Genomic DNA, 18,587 nt, shown 5'->3' on the forward strand with positions numbered 1-18,587 from the left:
CACTGCCGCTCCTTAAAGGTGTCCGCCCGATCGAGGCAGACTATGCACTCCAAGAGGTGCACGAGAGAATCTGTAGCAATCATCTGGGGGTAGGTCTCTAGCCTACAAAATCCTACGGCAAGATTGCTACTGGCCAACCCTGCACAAGGACGCTGTCAACTTCGTCGAGAGGTGCGACCGGTGCCAATGCCATGCAAACATCTCCCTTGCCCATTCGCACAGTGGGGGATTGACATCCTCGGACCATTCCCAACAGCAATCAGACAGTACAAGTTTCTTTTTATAGTGGTGGATTACTTCACCAAATGGGTAAAAGCCGAGCTAGTAGCTCAGATTACCGAAGCAAAAGCTCGAAAATCCATCTACCAGAACATAATATGCAAGTTTGAGCTTTTCCAAGTAATCATCACCAAAATAGGCGTCAGTTCGACAATGCCCAATTCGAAAAATTCTACACCAAACTTGGAATCGACCACCAATTCACTTCAGTAACCCACCCATAGTCCAACGAAGAAGCCGAAACCAATCGAACATGAGGTACGCAAGACGTTACCCTTCTTATAGAGCCATCACTCTGTTGAAATCTCTTCCTTCCATATTGTTGTCTTGTTGTTCTGACTTGGGTATCAGAGGGTCCTCCGTCCGAAATCCTTTGGCAAGTGGACTTCTTATAGGCCACCCAGTGGAGGAGTCTAGTGCCCAACGCCTCACCCAACCTGCTCAGCCCGTCTCCAGCTGATCTCAGAATTGTCCAAACTGTACCCCTACCTCGATCCGTGTATGGCAGTAACAAAAACAAACATAAAATTCAGCATTTTTTTCAGAGTTAGAAAGGAATTCATATAGCAAACGTTAAAAAATAAATCACAAATATAGAATGTAAGTTTTCCAAAACATTCATTATATATTTACATAATGTGGGATCTCCACCAGCAATATCGTATGGTATCAATGATTTGTAGCATAGAGAGATATGTTCCTAACCAAAACCACAAAAAGATCTAAAAACCACCAGAAAAAAGTTTGGGTCCGTTTGTTTACAGGGATAATTAGAGGAACATTTGCCCAAATGAAGAACTTAATATAGTTTAAAAAATTCAATTATTCAAAGAATGTCACTCTGGCTTTAACTAATAGTTATGGTGAAAAAAGAATACGACTGCACCAGCAAGATAGTGACACATGTTCCCAATATCTCAGAAGTGCTAAGGCTATTTGGAATTGGGTTGCCCATCGAGTTGAATTAAATTTTACTAAAATATGAGGCTAGAGGAATTGCTCATGTGCCGGGTCCAATCAGGACTGTCTTATTAATTTAGTACCGCCAACTTAGACTTGCTAAGTGTTTTATAATTATGGCGTCTAGTCCATGCTATAGAGAGAGAGAGAGAACTGTCCTCGTTCAAAACCATCAATAATGCCGGGTATAGGATCAAGCACTAGTTCTTTAATATCATGAGATTTGTGTCTGTATAACTATTTCAGTGTCCAACCAAAACTTCATGGATGAATGGAGCGGGGCAAAAAAAAATAAAAGGAAATATCTCTTTGGTTCCTATCTAGGGAAGCCAGAGCTGCAAAACTAGAAGAATTACTCTTATATTCCTAACTCGTGTTTAGCGCTTTCTCTAACTCCCTCTTTCTCTCTCTTTAATAAATCGGAAAAGTCGTACAATCCTAGTAGAGCCTATTCAACAAAATCAAAAAATAAAATATCAAAAGAAAGAAAAATATTATATCATAGCTCATCTAAATGGCTCCACCTAAATACTCTGCCATATAAGAGACGATCTAGTTCGCAGCACTATTCGCCTTTAGATAGACATGAGTAGCTCAATCCCTACTCTACTCCAAATGTTCTACAATAATAGGAATACATTCGCCACTAATGCCTATCTTATAATCCACCCAATCACCATCACAGAGTTACCCTCTAGTAAGATGCAATCTGCCTTGAGGTGAGCCTCACATAACTTATATTCTCCAAGCCACTCTTAGTTAAGCTCCAAAAATCGAAATGTTGAAACTTTGATTGCCACCAGCAGTAATAAGTCTAGAATTCAAGCCTCTAATACGAAGCCTTCTCGCCTCCACCACCGCCATTTACCATACTGCTATCAAAGTTCAACTCAAGCAAGCAGTGGGGGATCCCAAGTCGTAGCTAATGCTGAGGTGTCCCAAGTATCCCTCATTATCAAAGGATTTCCGACATAAGCTAGGCGAGTGATCTCAACAGCATGAGAGAAGGCTCGCTCCAAGATGAATCCTAGGGACGAACTGTCATGCTCAAAGATCTGGAGGTTATAAGCTAGTGATATATGGTAAGCCACGCAAGCAGCTCAGATGCTCTAAGGGTGGGATGATACCCTAAGGGTGGGATGATGCTCTGAGGATGGGACGATGCTATGCTCATGCATCCCTTCAAGCAAGAAAGAAAAGTCTCAACTGGCGATTCAGACTGATAGGCCACCATAGGTGTATCCCAAAGCCTCCAAATCTAAAGCACCCTTACTGAAACAAAACATGTGCAACCAACTACTCCTGGATAAGGCAGTAATCACAGCTTGCAAGGACATTCAAACCCTATCTACTCAGCACCTCCCTAGTTGGAATCCACCCCCATGCAACCTTCCAAGGAAAAACCACTCAAGGATGCATTCTTAGGTTCCATATCTATGCACATCGATACTTGGAGTCTCTGAATTTGCATAAAGAGAATACAAATCCCTATCCCTTACTTTCAGATTGTAGGTAAATCTCCAAACTTTAGCCGGAAATCTTATTTCTAGGTATAGCCATAGATAGTATATCCGCCAGCCTCCCAAGTAGGTGGGAGACATCAATACCCCACCTCTTTTCGCCTGGGACAATCAAACTGACACCAGCATGCCCGGCTTGGCCTCTTGGTTAACCATGAAAGACCACTGAATCAAAAGAAGGCCTGCCACCCAAGCATCATACATCACATTCACGAGTCGGCCATCTCCAATGCACCATCTGATGTTAGCCATCACCATCTAAGCATGAGTACATGCCTCTCTCTAGATAAACGAGTTGTTCCGGTCAGGGTGATAGTTTGAAGTTGAGGTCCAGGAGCTATATTTAGCTCACATGACCGAGCTTCATAAACTCAGACTCGAGCAGAATCCTCGCAGGATGCCAGGCCATAAGTTTGGCTCCTTCCAGCTTTTAAGTTCTTGCAAGCACACAGGAGAAAGCGACCATGAGCAAGGTTAATGAATAGTAATCCATGTAAGACCTTGTCATATGCAAAATTATGACGTATGTCCATATCACAGACGTAATCGTACAGCCTAATGAAACAGACTATATTAGCTAATATAGTTGAAGAGACGTACAGGACATGCAAATAAATACACGTTGATAAGATAGATATGCAATATAAGATAAAATGGTTAGTAGGTACTAACGATAACTAGCTATCGGCCATGGAACTATTTGCTTCCTCAACTGAAAAAGCTTATGCTTCCAAAAAACACTGGGCAGGAGTCTACAGGTTTCACACAAGGGTAAACGGGACTCGATTTATGCCTCACAGACAGATCAATGAATATATTTCATTACAGAAAATTATAAGCGAAGGTAGTGAGCGACCATTTAAGGTGAAAATTCTAAGACTTCCGTGAAGAATTCAATCTTTCATTAAACTTTTCATTATTCGCCCAGGTTTACATCATATGCGGATCGAGGGGCCAATATGTGACAGAAACATAGCAAGGTTAGCGACTACATAGCACCTAACCAAAACATCACTAAGAGGAACGTATTGAAATAAATAAGTAATATTTTAAATATACATAGAGCGAGAAAATAAATCAGAAAGAATATTATAGTATCTTTTTTAGATTCAAAGAATAAAATAATATATAAATTGCAAATCTCTAGCATTATTTAAGAATCTACCATCAGTGCAGTATAACAGGTTTAACTACTTAACGAGAAATCTGTTTTCACAAATTATGCAATGACATCAATCAATCATCCAAAAACATATATTCAAATATTCAAGTTGCTAAAACCACGCAAATAAGTAATACATGAAATAGACAAAACAGCAAATCAAGCATTGAACTAATATTTTATAACCTAGGTGCATAAAGACCAAAGAAGTCCAATTCAGTTTTTCTGAGATATCTTGGGTCCAAGTGAGCCACTAGGAGCCCATTCTCTCTAAAACCACATACAGCGAACACCAAGGCGATTAGCAGCATGGATAAGACCAGCTTAAGCCTTGGTAATCTCTGTACCGTCATCTTTAAAACATTTAGCATACATGGAAATGGGCAAAAAACTTCCAAAGTAAAGCGTGCCCACCTCAGGTTTCTGGAAATTGGTACATCAGATGGCTCAAACACTGAAGATTAACACTTGACTCGCAACGAAAACCCATCTTTCAAGAGCAATCAGAATAATCAACAACTAAGATGTGTAACCACTTATGAAGTTTTGTAGTTTTTATAAATTAAAAAATAACCACTATCCAATAATCTTCCTGATAAATCGGATTCTGGAAGAGGCAAACTGAGAAGTCCTAAGCTTTGGCACCTTTTTTTTTTAACACAAAGTGACTGCTCTGGACCTGAACTCGTGCTATTGCATTTGTCAGCCCAACCTTCTACCATTGCTCCAAGCAATGGGCCCTGTGATTTTTATGAACAACAAAAAAGTACAATAATTAATGATGCAATTACCAGAAAAAACTGTTACTTCAATAATTGTGTCATTCGAAACAACAATGTCATGATTTGAAGATGACACTGCAACTAACTCTATACCTAGTGTCAATACAATTACAAGGTGTTGATTGCTACTCGAAGCAAAAATTGCAGGTAGAGGGCTTTAATTTCATATCAAAAGGTAGTGAAGAACAATATGGTATTTTGGCCAGTCATATTTATCTTTACCTAATAGTTCAACACATCACCAGTGATCTATAAACCTGACGTGACAAGTTTTTCGAATTTCTCTTCTAGTTAGATATATTGACACAAGAATTCTCAGATAATGTAAGGAATGTCAACACGCAACAATTGACTTTTGAAGTTGAAGATGAAGGGGCGAACATAAAGCAAACTAAAACATGTTCTGAGCAAATGGCAGACAAACTACAAATTCTGCTTTTTCAGAAAGCTGTGAGGTCATTTTCTGTCAATCAAGAAATTACCTACCATTTGACATTAGCACATATACTTTTCCAACTTTAACAAAAGAAAACAGAGTAGGACAAAGAAATGTGAATCATAGGAAATGACAACTAGAAACTTCAAACTCAGTTCTTCTTTAGAGATCACCAAGGTTGTTCAACAGCCATCTTTGAAATGATGCAGACCGAACTATGCTTCTCCAAAGAGGAAAATGTAGGTTCCTAAATTCCAAAACAACAATAAGACATCCAAATTGAAGATCTAAATCATTGATAATGACTTGTAAAAGTAAAAATGCCTATAAATCAAAAACCATGCGTTTTGGAGGTGGATGGGTTAACACATCCCAATTGGATTAAAGATGAAACCTATGTAAACCTCGACAGAATTTGAGAGGAAAGACTACTTTTTCCCTTTCTACATGATGATGAAGAATTCACAAATGGACTGGATAAGACTTAGGAGAAGGTATCTTTTGATTAAGCAGTGGCCTAGACTCACTAGTTAAGTGGAGAGCTTCTTTATGTTCAATCTACTCTCTTCTTATTCCCCTCCTTGTTCCATGAGATAAAAGTGGCTTATATCTACGTAGAACTATGGTAGTAGACAATGAGAGCATAGAAAAGCTGATGACAAAACTTGGTGTCATGTCAAAGTTGACGATCCAGTTTATCTAGATACAATGAAATCCTAAAGGCGCAACCACAATTTAAATGGGTATCCTTGGAGAATGATACAATGATCAAGTACATTAAGTCACATATGACTTGGACAAGCAGCATGGTGCTGAGCCTGATACATTCACCTAAGAAATGCAGAAATTCACCAATATGTTTTGCTAGTCACAGTAAAAGCATTATATAAATTGATGTTGGAGTTGCATCTCCAGTACCAAAATTGATGAAGGAAATGGACAATAAGATCCATGTGAAAAAGAATGAATATTGAGTTCGATCCAGGTAATAAGGATTAGGAGGATGGTCGGGGACTAGAGTGGGTTTCATGGTGGATTAAACTTAGCTTTGTGTCTCCAAAAATATATTTTCATCATGACTGATTTCATTTAAACTGAAACTGAACCATAAACATAGTCACCAAGCTCTATTCCCATTCCCTGCTATCTGGGTTTCCCTTAAATCCTCGTTCACCAAGTTTTGCTAATTGGGCTACCTCTGATGTTAATTCAACTGGAACACTCTAGAATTCAGGAATTATTAGATATGCATTTGTTTCATAGTTTGGCATGGTTTTTAGGATTAGCTTCCAACCAAACATCAACCCTCCAGGTCTTCATCTTTTTTCATCTGGGTTAAGGTCAAGGACCAGCAATGTTAGTGAACTGCTAACAGGAAAAGTAAGAGATAAATTTCATGGGTGGATCATGGGTTTAGGGGAAACATAGGTGAACATGGGTTTTTATTAATATTTAAAATAGGACGGGACAAAAGTGCAAGATAACATAATTTATGGATAGAAGGCAAATAGGCATCATTGCACCACCAAATTATTTAACCATGTCATCTAGACTGACATAGTACATGTTTAAAGCAAGGAGTCACCCCATGAAGATAAAGGAGACAATGCTCTCCACAATACAACTTTCGTCTAGATGAAGAAGAAGAAAGAAAGAAAGAAAGAAAGAAAAAAAGAAAGAAGGAAAAGGATGTAAAAGGATCTATTTTTCACCAAATATACAAGACAAATCTTACACAGAACAAGAAGGAAGCTTCTTCAAGCAAGGTAACTAAGAGCTCCCATTTTGACCAGAGAGAAAGTTAACTAGCTCTGTTCTAAATAGGGATTCTAACACAAGAAAGAAAAAACGCAATGGAAAAAGCTTTGAAGATTCGGATTCCTGCGGAAAGATAATGCAAGTCTTTCTAAAACTTAAACCTGATGACTTCAGCCCAACCTAAAACTAAAACAAGAACATTTAAAATTAATTTACGTAAAACTGAACATGAAATCACACCTAGAAACTGCCCTAAAAGCGAACATGAAAATTATGATAAAATTCAAAAGAACATGCATAGAATACTCATGATACAACTAGAAAAATCAAACATAATCCAATTTTGCATCATAAATAACAGTATATACTCCAAAAAAAATTGAATTTTATACTATTTATAAATTCCTTTATATTGGAAAGAAATAGGTACAGAGATCTAAGAATATTCATATACAAAGCTAAGTTTTAACATGTAGATATATTGAAAAGCTAAGATTGGACAGATCAGAACAGTGCGCAATGAGATAGAAAATTGTTTAAAACAATTATCCATCTATATATTGCACTAGCAAGCATAATTTTTCTACTTGTAACAATTGTTAGAGAGCCAAGCTGCCTTTTCAATTACATTACTCATTTAAGCCCAGTACCTACTGAAGTGTGTTGCATTTTTCGAATTGAGTGACTGGTGACAATGGTGTTATAATTTCAATGTGATAAATATAACGAGTTTTCCAAGATGCAAAAGAGAATTGGTGGATATCTTACACTTAGGAAGTGTTTTTCAGTACTATCACTCTATATCCCCCTTAATTTCCCCAACCCCTTACAAAAATGTATTTCTAAGTGGGTTCGTATGCATAGAGGCATTTCTTCTGAAAGGCATTTTTTCTGTTTAAAAAGAAAAAGCAAGCCTTATCACATCCTTGGTTTTGGTCCCTCCTGCTTGAAACAACCAAAACAGGTTCATATACTTTTCAAGGCTGGTTTCTATTCACTTCAGTTGAATATTAGAACCAATGATAACAATAGTTAGAGAAGGCCCACTGACATGTGCACCTAGTTATGTCGGTATTCTTCCAATTTTTTGTTTTCAAAAAAACCTAATCAAGTGAAATACACATAGGAAATAATAATCTATTTTTCTTATCATTATGTTCTTCGTTGAACGCTCAAATAGTTCCATTCTGCTAAGGAAATTACTTTTTGTTTAAATGATTAAATTACATCTAACCGTGTTTCTGAAGCAAGTGTCAGATTTGGAATTTAAAGAAGACCATTAGAAAAGCCCAAAAAGCAATCTGGCGGTCGTATGGAAAAGATTTGCTTATGGTTATAGAAGTAGCCAAGCTGAATTAATTCTTGAAGATAAAAATCTTAACATTCTATTGAAAGTTTCAAAAATTCAAGTCCAGAAGAAGAAGAAGTTTCTATTTGCGCAGTTTTGTTGGCTGAAATCATAATTTCAATAATATATACTCATAAATAAAAATTTTCATGAAAAAATAAGTATTTGAGTATATTGTATTTCTTAGGATCTCTAGTGTATAGTTTTAATATTTTGAGGCTGACGCTATTAAATACTTCAATAGATAAGCATAAAAAATGTAAAAATCATTGTCTCTCTTTGTTTAAAGTGTAGTATATCATTGTCTTACTTGATGATAATACATTATCATTTACAATTTATATTGAGATTAAAGCTAGAATCTCGCAAATTTGAAGTCAAACCCACAAATCTACTTCCCAAGGGGCTCAATTTACTCACCCCTTCACTCTTTTTCTCTTCAGGGTCAAATAAGTTCATAGTCATGATTGGAGATAACTACTTGTGAAGAGAATTGGCTTTCTTGGTACATAAAAACTGCAAAAAAAGAAAGGAAGGAAGGAAAAAAGAAAGAATGAAAAAGCTTTCAGAATGTCAAAGAGAATTCTTCCTGCATGATGGTGAGTAGATTTCTAGGTCAACTGCCCCCATTGTTTACCATACCGAATATTCAACGGAGTTCTGTTGGGTGATGCGAGTAAATTATTGGATACTGACACTGTTAGTGGAGAATATTACCAAGCATTTGGAGAATCGTCCATAGAAAAAAGCATTATCCAGTGACTCAATGGGCTAACTGAAGAGTCTTAGAGAAAATAAGCAAATAGCAACAACATGGCAGACATGGCAGACTTAACTAAAATAATTTCCACTCAGCACCCTTAAAAGTTTCTTATCATCTAGCATCACTAAAGAAGGCATGAGATATGAAATAAATGCAAGTATCAAGAAGTTGCAAGCAGTTTAAAATAAAGAGACAAGCCATTGTCCTTCCCACCTTATCATCAATCACGCTGGCATGTCCTCAGAACTGAGGAGTAATAATGGGTTTCCAGCTCTTTAAGACTTGCAGCTGCCTCCTCCCCAATCTTCTCCAATAATCGCTCGGTGCTCCCCTCCAGCTGATTGAACACCTCAATCCTCCTATCCACATTCTCATTCAGTGATGCAAACCCCGAAAAGATGGCAGTTTGTTCTAGTTCAGACACCAATTTTAGGAGTGAATCTGCTGCTTGAACCTATTTGCATGTAAATAGATAAAATAAATATCTAGAATTAGTGAAGGGATCAATATTGGTTGTTTCATCCTACCATCCTTGCAGCACGCATCTCCATCTGAAAAGCTTCTTGAGAGTTACGAATAGGTGGGTCATTCACCTGCCAAACATAAATAGGTAAATCAGTATAAGTGAGATCTTTAGAAAAGTATAAATGATGGAAGCTTTTGTAAAAGAAATTTAAAACCCTAGATTGGGATCACCAAGAAACAAGTTTGGGAACAAACCCTGGCAACATTAATGAGGAGGCTAAAATTATCAACGATGTTCGCCACATCAGTGTCGACCCTTTGCAGCAGGGCCTTCTGCTTCTGGTGGGCTGCTTGCGTAGCTGCTGCTGTTGGCCCACTTCCAGCACCACTTGCTCCTGCTTTGCTCATGCTTCTGTAAAACTTTGGATCTTTCTATAGGGCTTTTTGGGTACTGATAAGATTCAGCGAATATTTGCCAAAAGTATAGGAGCCTAGTTGCAATACATCAGATGTACTCTATAACTGCAGGAATCAAAAGAATGTAACTAGTGGTCAGATAGCAAAAGCATAGATTTTAGATCATTCTAAATCTCTCATTAGACAGCATGGAACAAATAGACTTGACATGTGCAAAGCTTAGCAGCAAGATAAAGCAAATACTCAGGAAACCAAAGGAAGGCCGTTTGTTGGAAAAGATTGAAGATAATTGAGATAAAGCTCAAAATGTCAAGAAAATAATATCAACGAAATGCACCAAAGATATTAGGAAATCTTTTGATAATTAAAGTCCATGTAAATCAAAAAATACAACATCCGCAAAGTTGGAACTAAGCAACAAGTTTCGGAAATTATTTGGTGGAGCCAATCAGAAGAAGATTAGCCAAAGTTCCAATAACTCACCAAACAATTATATAAATTGAACAAAGCACAATAAACGAAGGGCAGATTAGGTAGTAAAAAAAGTTGGTGCCACAAATATGTAACTAGAGCACCGAATTTTTTAAGAAGACGTATGTAGCTTTGGTACTTAATTTCAGGGCAGATGTCTAAAGTAAACCATCATAAGTAAATCAAACAAAAGGGCTAGATATTACTGGCAATTCATACAAGTGCGCAGCAAAATTTTTCACAAACAACAGAAATTGATGAAATTCAACTGCACGATATATTCTTCTGAATCTTTTTTATTCCTTGCACAGAAATTAGTTGTATGTCAGGCAATACCAAATTCATAAGGGAAAAAAATATTCCTCATATACAAAATTGGCAGAAGAGAAAATTCAACCAAAAGTGTCGCGTCTAGTAACAAAAATTGGTAGGGCAAGGAAAAATGGCCATTACCAAGTGAAAGATGCATTCGATTTGATCATTATCGACGAAAATAAATGGCGTGATGCAACAAGAATATCAGAAAAGGGAAAGAGATGGGAGAAGCGGGGCTTACCAAGTGAAGAAGGAACTGGGTTAGGATTGCACATGGAGATCCACTTGGAAATTAGGGTTAGGGAGAAAGCTTTGAAGAACGCTAAGGGGAAGGGGAGAGAGTCTCCTTGATTAGGGTTTTGGGGGAGAGTTCACAGAAGCCGTAAAGGAAAACGGAGAGAGAGAAGGGTTAAAGAACAAACCCACGTAAGGGGGTTACCGTGGTTGCTGAAGAGGAGACGGAAGGCGTGAGAGATCGAGACTCCCGAGAGGGCGTGAGAAGGGTCGCGACTCGAGACCCGGAAGCGGGTGGGTCGATTTGAGCCGCGCGACTCAAGTAGGGGTGGCAATCGGGTCAGGTCGGATATAAACGTATCGGGTCAGATACAGATCGGGTCAAAAAATCATAAACCTGAACCCGACCTGTTTATTCAACAGGTCAGAAAATCATAACCTGAACCTGACCCATTTAATAAACAGGTAACCTGACCCAACCCGTTTAACCTGTTTAATAAACAGGTAACCTGTTTACCCAACCGATCCGACCTGTTTAACTTGTTTGCCCAACCCGACCCGTTTAACCTGTTTAGACATGTTTAACCTGCCCAACCTAACATGTTTAACATGCCCAACCCGACCTGTTTAACCTGCCCAACCCGACCCGTTTAACCTGCCCAACCAAATCTGTTTAATCTATTTAATAAATAGGTAATCTCTTAGGTTGTTAGCCTTAGGCCTTAGCCCGACCCAACCTGTTTTATACATTAAGCAGCACAAAAAAAAAAGAAGATAAATGTAGAAAACATTATAAAAATCGTCCCAACATCATTGGCATTAAAAAATTATTCAATCTTTACAAAAAGCTGAACATAAAGAATATAAGTTATTTGTTCATTCATCTAATACCAGTAATATTCAAAAAGCATTTAATTTTTACAAAGACAATGAATACAAGTCAAATCATCCAAATTTACATATGGAATTGCCCGAAAATACTATCTGCATCACATAGAACAAATGTCAATATACATGATTGCCTCTGATGCTAGGAAAGCACAATACTTCTTATGTATACAAAATTTTTGAATACAAAATCTCCCACCCTGTGTTGAAGTATACAAAATTACAAATCAACAAAAGGCAAGTTATTAAAGCAGAAGGAAGCATAACATATGAAGACAGTGAACTTATTATAACCAATGATTTTAAGGCCAAAGAAAGCCCCTCTTACAGTCTTACTAAGAGGATCAACGCTTTAAGCATAAATCTTACTATTATTTTTCCAAAAAAATGACACTCTCATTCTAAGAAAGCTACAGTATTTTGTATAACATGACGGCATGCATCTTGGGGTTTTACCAGCATTCAAAAAAATACCACTTAAAAACAATTATTCTTGTGCAGAATCTATGTAGAATCTTCCACAAGAACTACTACTCTACTAGACTGTTTATACCAAAAAGCATTCGCAACTCAAACTGTAAACGAAAAAAAAAATAAAAAAATAAATGAAGAAAACAGAGCCAAAATTTTAGACCCCATAGAGAATAGAAGAAGCTAGCCTAGGATAAACCCCACAGAGAATAGAAGAAGGGAGGAACCGAAAAAAGATCACCCCAGCCGAAAGAAGAAAAGGTGGATCATTTTTACCTCGGTAGAGCAGAGGATCCGACCTCTTTAGGAGCAGTCGAGCAGAGATTCAACCTTGGTTCCCAGGACCCGTCGAGCCGCCGCGGTCACCGTCGATGGGGAGGCCGAAGTTGTCGGCACGGGGGAGGAGAGGGCGGAGGTGGAGGTCCGGAGGAGAGGACTCGGGAGGCGAAGAATCCGGAGGAGAGGAGAGGGGAGAGACTCGAGAGAGACTGAGGGAGGGAATAGAGCTCGGGCGGGGCACAAACCCTAACCCTAAGTCCCTAACTAAGGAGAAGTCGCGGACGGTGGAGTGTGGTCCTCGAGCCGCCGCGGTGGCCGTCGATGGAGAGGCCGAACTTATCCACACGGAGGAGGAGAGGGCGGAGGCGGTGGTCTGGAGGAGAGGGCTTGGGACGCGAAGAATCGGGAGGAGAGGAGAGGGGACTAGGGAAGAAACTTGAGACTTGAGAGGCGACGGCAGCACAAACCCTAAATCCCTAAGGCCACGAACTCACGAAGTCGAAAAGTCGCGGGCGGTGGACGGGTTAAACGGGTCGCGCTGAAGTTGGGCCGACGCGGGAAGTTGGGCCAATGCAAATAAAACGGGCTGAACGGGTCTATCAGCCCAATAGCTAAACGGGTTAAACGGATTACACGGGTCAGACATCTGAAATCCGTATCTGACCCAATTAATAAACGGGTCAGACATTTAAAACCCGTATCCGACCCGAACCCATTTAGACCAAACCCAAACCTGTTTATGACGGGTCGGGTTGGCGGGTCAGGTCATATTTTACCACCCCTAGACTCAAGACGCAACATCTCATCCCATGGCTGATATCGTTGCGAGCCCAGATGCAGCATCTCGGCCCAATTGAGTTGCTATAACTGGGCTTGCCGATTGCTGGTATTTTATTTGGGAGTGGAAGGAGAAAATTAGCCATCATCTATGTTCAATTTACCAGCAGCCACTCTGAGTGCAAGGACCTGAACACTTTCCAAGCATATATTAATTCAAACCAATTAAAATATAAAAAATAGAAGAAATGCAAATTCCTATCTCCCTCACAACCTTTATAGTAAGTGATATCTAATAATTAATTTGCTGCACAACAATGATTAAAAGGTAATTCTTGAGGGCCAACCATCTTAGCTTAATCAAGAGATTAGGACTTTATAAATAAGCTAAGCTAGACCAGGAATGCATGCATTTGCTCTCTTTTTTTCTTTGAGTTTCAAAAAATAAAAGAGAGATTTTTCTCCCTAGAAATCAATACGCTCCAAACCACTTTAAAGCCACATTCTTACGCAAATTCGATCCAGGGAAGATTTCCTAGAAAAATCCCGATCATCAAATTCCAAAGAAAAATGGTATAGATTGGCTTGGTTATATTTATGTGGATATTCAATTAGATCATATCTAAATTGGATGATGAAGGTTATATCAATAATTTGAATAATTAGATGCTATCTATTTCTAAAATACTAAAATTATGTAATTTGAAAATTTCTAATCTACGTATGAATGGATTATAAAATTTAATATATATTTTTTCGCTACTTGATGTATAGATTAGGATTTCTAAATAATATGCTTTAATTTGTGAGCAGTTTAGATGTATTATTAGATTATACGTAAGAGTGCAGATCATCGATGTGAATCCCATCATCCAAGCTGGATCTAACCGGAAGTGCAGCGAAAAAGTTAAGAGACCTTCACATCGAGCGTCCTCTGGGCGGACGGTCTCTGACGCTTGGGGCGGCGGGGAGGCCTGGACCCCGTCATCCGTATAAAGTCTTCCTTGATCTTCTCCAGAGTCAGCCGTCCACCGGCTTCCTCCTCGGCTTCTCCTTCTCCTCTCTGCCCTCCGCTCTCGCCTTCTCCTTCGCCTTCGGGCGCCGCGCTCGTCCTTGGAATACTCCGCTGCTGCTGCTCCTCCTCCTCCAGAGCCTTGTGATTGCGAGACCCGTCCTCTCGTTCCTCGGCATCCTTGCCGCTGTCGGTCCGGATGCGGATCTTGAACCTCCCGTTATTGGCTGGGGGCGGAGGCGGAGGAGATGATCTCGCGGCGGCGCTGTCGTCGTCGTCCTCGTCGGCGGAGGGAGGTCGGCATTGGAGCCGTCGGGTTTTGTCCCAGCGGAGGTTTGGCATTTGGAAGGGGACCGATAAGCCGCGCGGCGCTAATGGAGGCCTCCCCCGCACCTCTTCCACGGAGCTATTCCTCCCCATCATCCCTGCGAACAGACTAATCGCGATGGAACCGGAGAGCCTCGGGGACTGGAGGGCGGATGTTAAAACAATAAAAAAAAGGGGGCGTTCGGTAACCCGATCACCATGGTGGTCTAAGATCCCGGTGATCTGGGGTGATTTGATCCCAATAATCTAAAACCAATATTTTGGTACGCCATAGTTCAGTGATTAAAAACCTCAGGTAACTATGGGTAACTTATTTGGTATGATATAGGAATCCAAGATCACCGACAACATAATACCACAGATACTCCTGATATATTTTAGATGAATTTTTTATGTATTTTTAATTCTTATAAAAAAATGTAAATCAATATACTAATTCCTATAATAGCGCCATAATTTTGTCACATATTTTACTTTTATTAGCTCTTATCATATATTTATTACTCATATAAAATATATTATAATAAAATATTAATATATTTATCAATATATTAATTATTAATATATTCTATAAAAATATATTTATTACTCTTATAAATTATTAATCTTATAAAAATATGTTATTTTTTATTATAGAATTAATATTTTTATTTATACTTATAATAAATTTTTTAATACTAATAAATATTTTGATTAGAAAAATAAGATAAATAGGAGTAATATATTAAATATTTTCATTATATAAATATAAAATATAATAATGTATTTCTACTATAATTTAAAATTATCCTTTAATAATAATAGGATAATAATATGATTAGTAATATATTATAATATAATATATATCATTAATATAATATATAATATCAATATAATATTTTAGATATATAACATTGACATAATATATTGACGGTATATTGATATATCAATTTTTTAAATAAATTAAGGGATATTTTTGTCTTTAACTTTCAACCCAGGATCACTCCTCTATAGTGATCTTGGATTCCCGACCTCAAGGACGAGTATCTCATCACTGAGTTGGACGGTGATAGAAGGAGTGGAGGTGATTTAGGATCACCGCCACGTAGGATCATCGTGGTGCAACCAAACGCGGTTGATCAAAAAGTTTGAACAGATGATGTGAATTGCGTGCTAGTACGGTCGATGAGCGGCAGGTGTCACAGCACTTGAAAATCGAACCGTTATAGAGGGCTCCCTGTAACTGCCTCCCGGTTTTGCTGTACGGGAACTCGTATAAGGGCGAAGGAGTTAGAATTTGGGCGGGAAGGGAGTGGGGCCTCTATATCAGCTGGCGTCAGGAGACAGCATACAGACTTTCTTACGACTCAATTGACGAGTTCGCTGGCCACATTAAGTCGGATAAGTAAAGCGAAGGTGAAAATTGGACTCCTTGATTTTGAGAACGCTGTATTTTACTGATTAAAGCATTGAAAAAATAAGATCTGCTAAAATACAATTATCACTTTAATTATCTGATTACTGTAGAGGAAAAGTGACTTTCAATTACTTTTGGTATGAATTATTGTAAATTATAAATTAATATATATTTCAAAGCATGTATTGATTGAATAAAAATGTTAACTTCTTAATAATTATTTATTCCGTATTTAAATATTATTATTTACTATTTATTCTTTCAAATATGAATATAACCTTGGTAATGGACACTATCTCCATCATAGAGCATGTATTGGTTAAATAAAATAATATTTTTGTTGCTAATTATTACTAATATGTACATAATAAATAATATTTATAATGAAAATACTAATTAAATTAAATTATTGATATTGCTAATTGTGTTTGAATAAAATAGCATTATTTTATTAGTGATTATTTTCAATACGTAAATTGTAAATAATTGACATACGACTATTAATTTCTATTGATTAGATAATATTAATATTATTATTTACTAATAATATTAAATTATTGATAGTATCAATGATCATTGAACAAAAAATAATAATTTTCAATGTTTAAATAGTACTATTAATTACTTAATATTATTATTTATTATTTTCATTAAAATATGACCATGGTCAAGATGAGACAAGGTGGACGTGAGAGAACCCCTGCTCCCTCAATGTCTAGATGGCTTAAAATGAGAGAAACCCCTCCTAGTTATTCTCAAGGAAAGTCGCACTGCATCAAAATTGACTCACCTTCATGGTCAAACCCCCAAAAGTCTGAAAGTGGACTAAAGTCACTTTAGAATAGTGACTCATGCAATTTCGCCTCCCATCCAAACATGCTCTAATTTAGGAAAGTAATATCTAATTTACTAATTATTTCAATGAAGTGATGGATGTTATCTAATTAATTTGTGATATACTTTTTTTTCCTTTTCTAGTAATGTGAAAACTGAAATATTTGGATGTTCCATGGATGAGACCGGCTCAAGACTTCAAACTGCATTTTGATGGATGACTATAATTATATAGCTAACATGCAACATATGATATAACTCAATGCAATACGACAAGCCAGGCAGCACAAATAATTTATATTCACATCTGAAAGATAGCATTCTTCGAATGTTTTCACTAATGAAAGGCTTATTGTGCACCACAATTTTCACCTGAAGCAAATAGATATTGTACCATGACATGGTGATCACAAAATATACACAATGGAAACACTTACTTAATGTGCCAAATCATTTCTGAACTAATCAGGCAAAATGGTATCGTACAGAAAATAATATAATAGACAAATTGTCACAACGGAAGAGTGAGTACTAAAGAAATCTTGGAGGTCAGGTTCCTTTAAGAAGATTTTTTTTTCCCTCTTATCCATGACCTCAGTTAGATTTCGATGCTTAAATCTGCAAACAAATTTCCGTACACGATGTCTCAGCATCCCAGAAAGATGTATGAACTGTTCACAGACAACAGGTTCTGCAAGGCATACCAAAAATCATATTAATTGACAAAAGTACTTGACGCTGAGAAACTTATCAGGTAATGAATGATTACTTGATAATTCTCGTTCAGCAATATCTGGCAGCCAGATTGACACCAATTTTACCTCTTTATTCCATTAACAACAAGAAGAAAAGAAATGGAAAGAAATAATTTTCATCATTATTTTGCAACATGAAAATTCATTCTGATTTGTTAACATTAGCTGTCAGTCAACTGCAAATATATTTTTAAGATAATTAGGAAGAGTGGCCAAAATTCAGAACTAAATCAAACAATGCACAATAACTCTTCTTATGCTCATGAAGCCTGTAAAGATTCAGGATTGGTAATGTTTTTTGCAGAGCCATTGCTGTGATCTATTGACTGAGCTACGCAATTAAGCTCGATGATAAAAATGATAGCCAAGAAAATTTGTAGCTTCCAGAAGCATGCAAATGATCTAACTCAGGAAAAAAAGAGCAACAAGATTTAGAACATGTCAGCTTGCCACGCCGGTAAAAGTTTCTCAAAGTTATACCAGACAACATAGTTCAGATCTCACACTCGCCCTCACAGTCCTACGAATGGTTTGAATTACATAAATGCACTTTCCAAAAAATAATGAATTATGACAAGCAGCAGAACTTGTGTCAACACAAGATTTTAATCAGTGTTAGCGTGATCTAATAAATTTACCTTATGCAACTAAGTTGACAATGTCAGGAGACATCGGCATAATATGCTGAGTCTCACTGTAAAACATTTTGAAAGATCGCATATACGACACTCCTAGACACTTGAACACTTGATGCCCATGTTGTGTCCAAGTAACATTACTTAATCAAACTTATCTCAAGCTGCTAATGAGCAGCTCAGATCATTTTCAGCTCTCATGAAATATTGCAAAACACAATGCAACAGCATCATGATCTAGTAGTGTAACAATCCAGGACCTTCCCCAAAATGGCTAGCCAGAAGGTATTATTTGGGTTCCTT

At 37.6% G+C, this 18,587-nt stretch overlaps 2 protein-coding genes across 7 annotated transcripts; both read right to left on the minus strand.

Annotated features, from left to right (window-relative positions):
* Positions 1–308: 308 nt before the first annotated feature.
* On the minus strand, positions 309–13,046 carry LOC103712881 (mediator of RNA polymerase II transcription subunit 22a). Of its 6 annotated transcripts, none has more exons than XM_039128774.1 (5): positions 12,546–13,046; positions 9,729–9,995; positions 9,536–9,601; positions 9,222–9,462; positions 309–764 (listed from the first exon to the last, which is right to left on the minus strand). In XM_039128774.1, the coding sequence occupies exons 2-4, from the start codon at positions 9,879–9,881 to the stop codon at positions 9,229–9,231; spliced, it is 453 nt and encodes a 150-aa protein (XP_038984702.1). In that variant the 5' UTR covers positions 9,882–9,995; positions 12,546–13,046; the 3' UTR covers positions 309–764; positions 9,222–9,228. The 6 variants fall into 6 exon arrangements, with proteins under 6 accessions (XP_038984702.1, XP_038984701.1, XP_038984699.1 ...); XM_039128773.1 differs by having other exon boundaries at positions 309–774; XM_039128771.1 differs by lacking the exon at positions 309–764 and adding an exon at positions 4,015–4,661 and having other exon boundaries at positions 12,546–13,045.
* Positions 13,047–14,232: 1,186 nt separating this feature from the next.
* LOC103712922 lies at positions 14,233–14,760 on the minus strand. The gene has a single exon (XM_008799632.2). The coding sequence runs from the start codon at positions 14,758–14,760 to the stop codon at positions 14,233–14,235; it is 528 nt and encodes a 175-aa protein (XP_008797854.1).
* Positions 14,761–18,587: the final 3,827 nt, after the last annotated feature.

Source organism: Phoenix dactylifera, chromosome 8, assembly GCF_009389715.1.
Source record: "Phoenix dactylifera cultivar Barhee BC4 chromosome 8, palm_55x_up_171113_PBpolish2nd_filt_p, whole genome shotgun sequence".
NCBI classification, from domain to species: Eukaryota; Viridiplantae; Streptophyta; class Magnoliopsida; order Arecales; family Arecaceae; genus Phoenix; species Phoenix dactylifera.

Excerpts from the sequence above, each read along its gene's own strand:
- LOC103712922 (XM_008799632.2), bottom strand. The coding sequence starts at position 14,760 with ATGATGGGGAGGAATAGCTCCGTGGAAGAGGTGCGGGGGAGGCCTCCA.
- LOC103712881 (XM_039128774.1), bottom strand. The coding sequence starts at position 9,881 with ATGAGCAAAGCAGGAGCAAGTGGTGCTGGAAGTGGGCCAACAGCAGCA. Across the intron at positions 9,602-9,728 it reads TCCTCATTAATGTTGCCAGG|GTGAATGACCCACCTATTCG; the intron begins GTTTGTTCCCAA and ends TATGTTTGGCAG. Across the intron at positions 9,463-9,535 it reads AGATGCGTGCTGCAAGGATG|GTTCAAGCAGCAGATTCACT; the intron begins GTAGGATGAAAC and ends ACATGCAAATAG.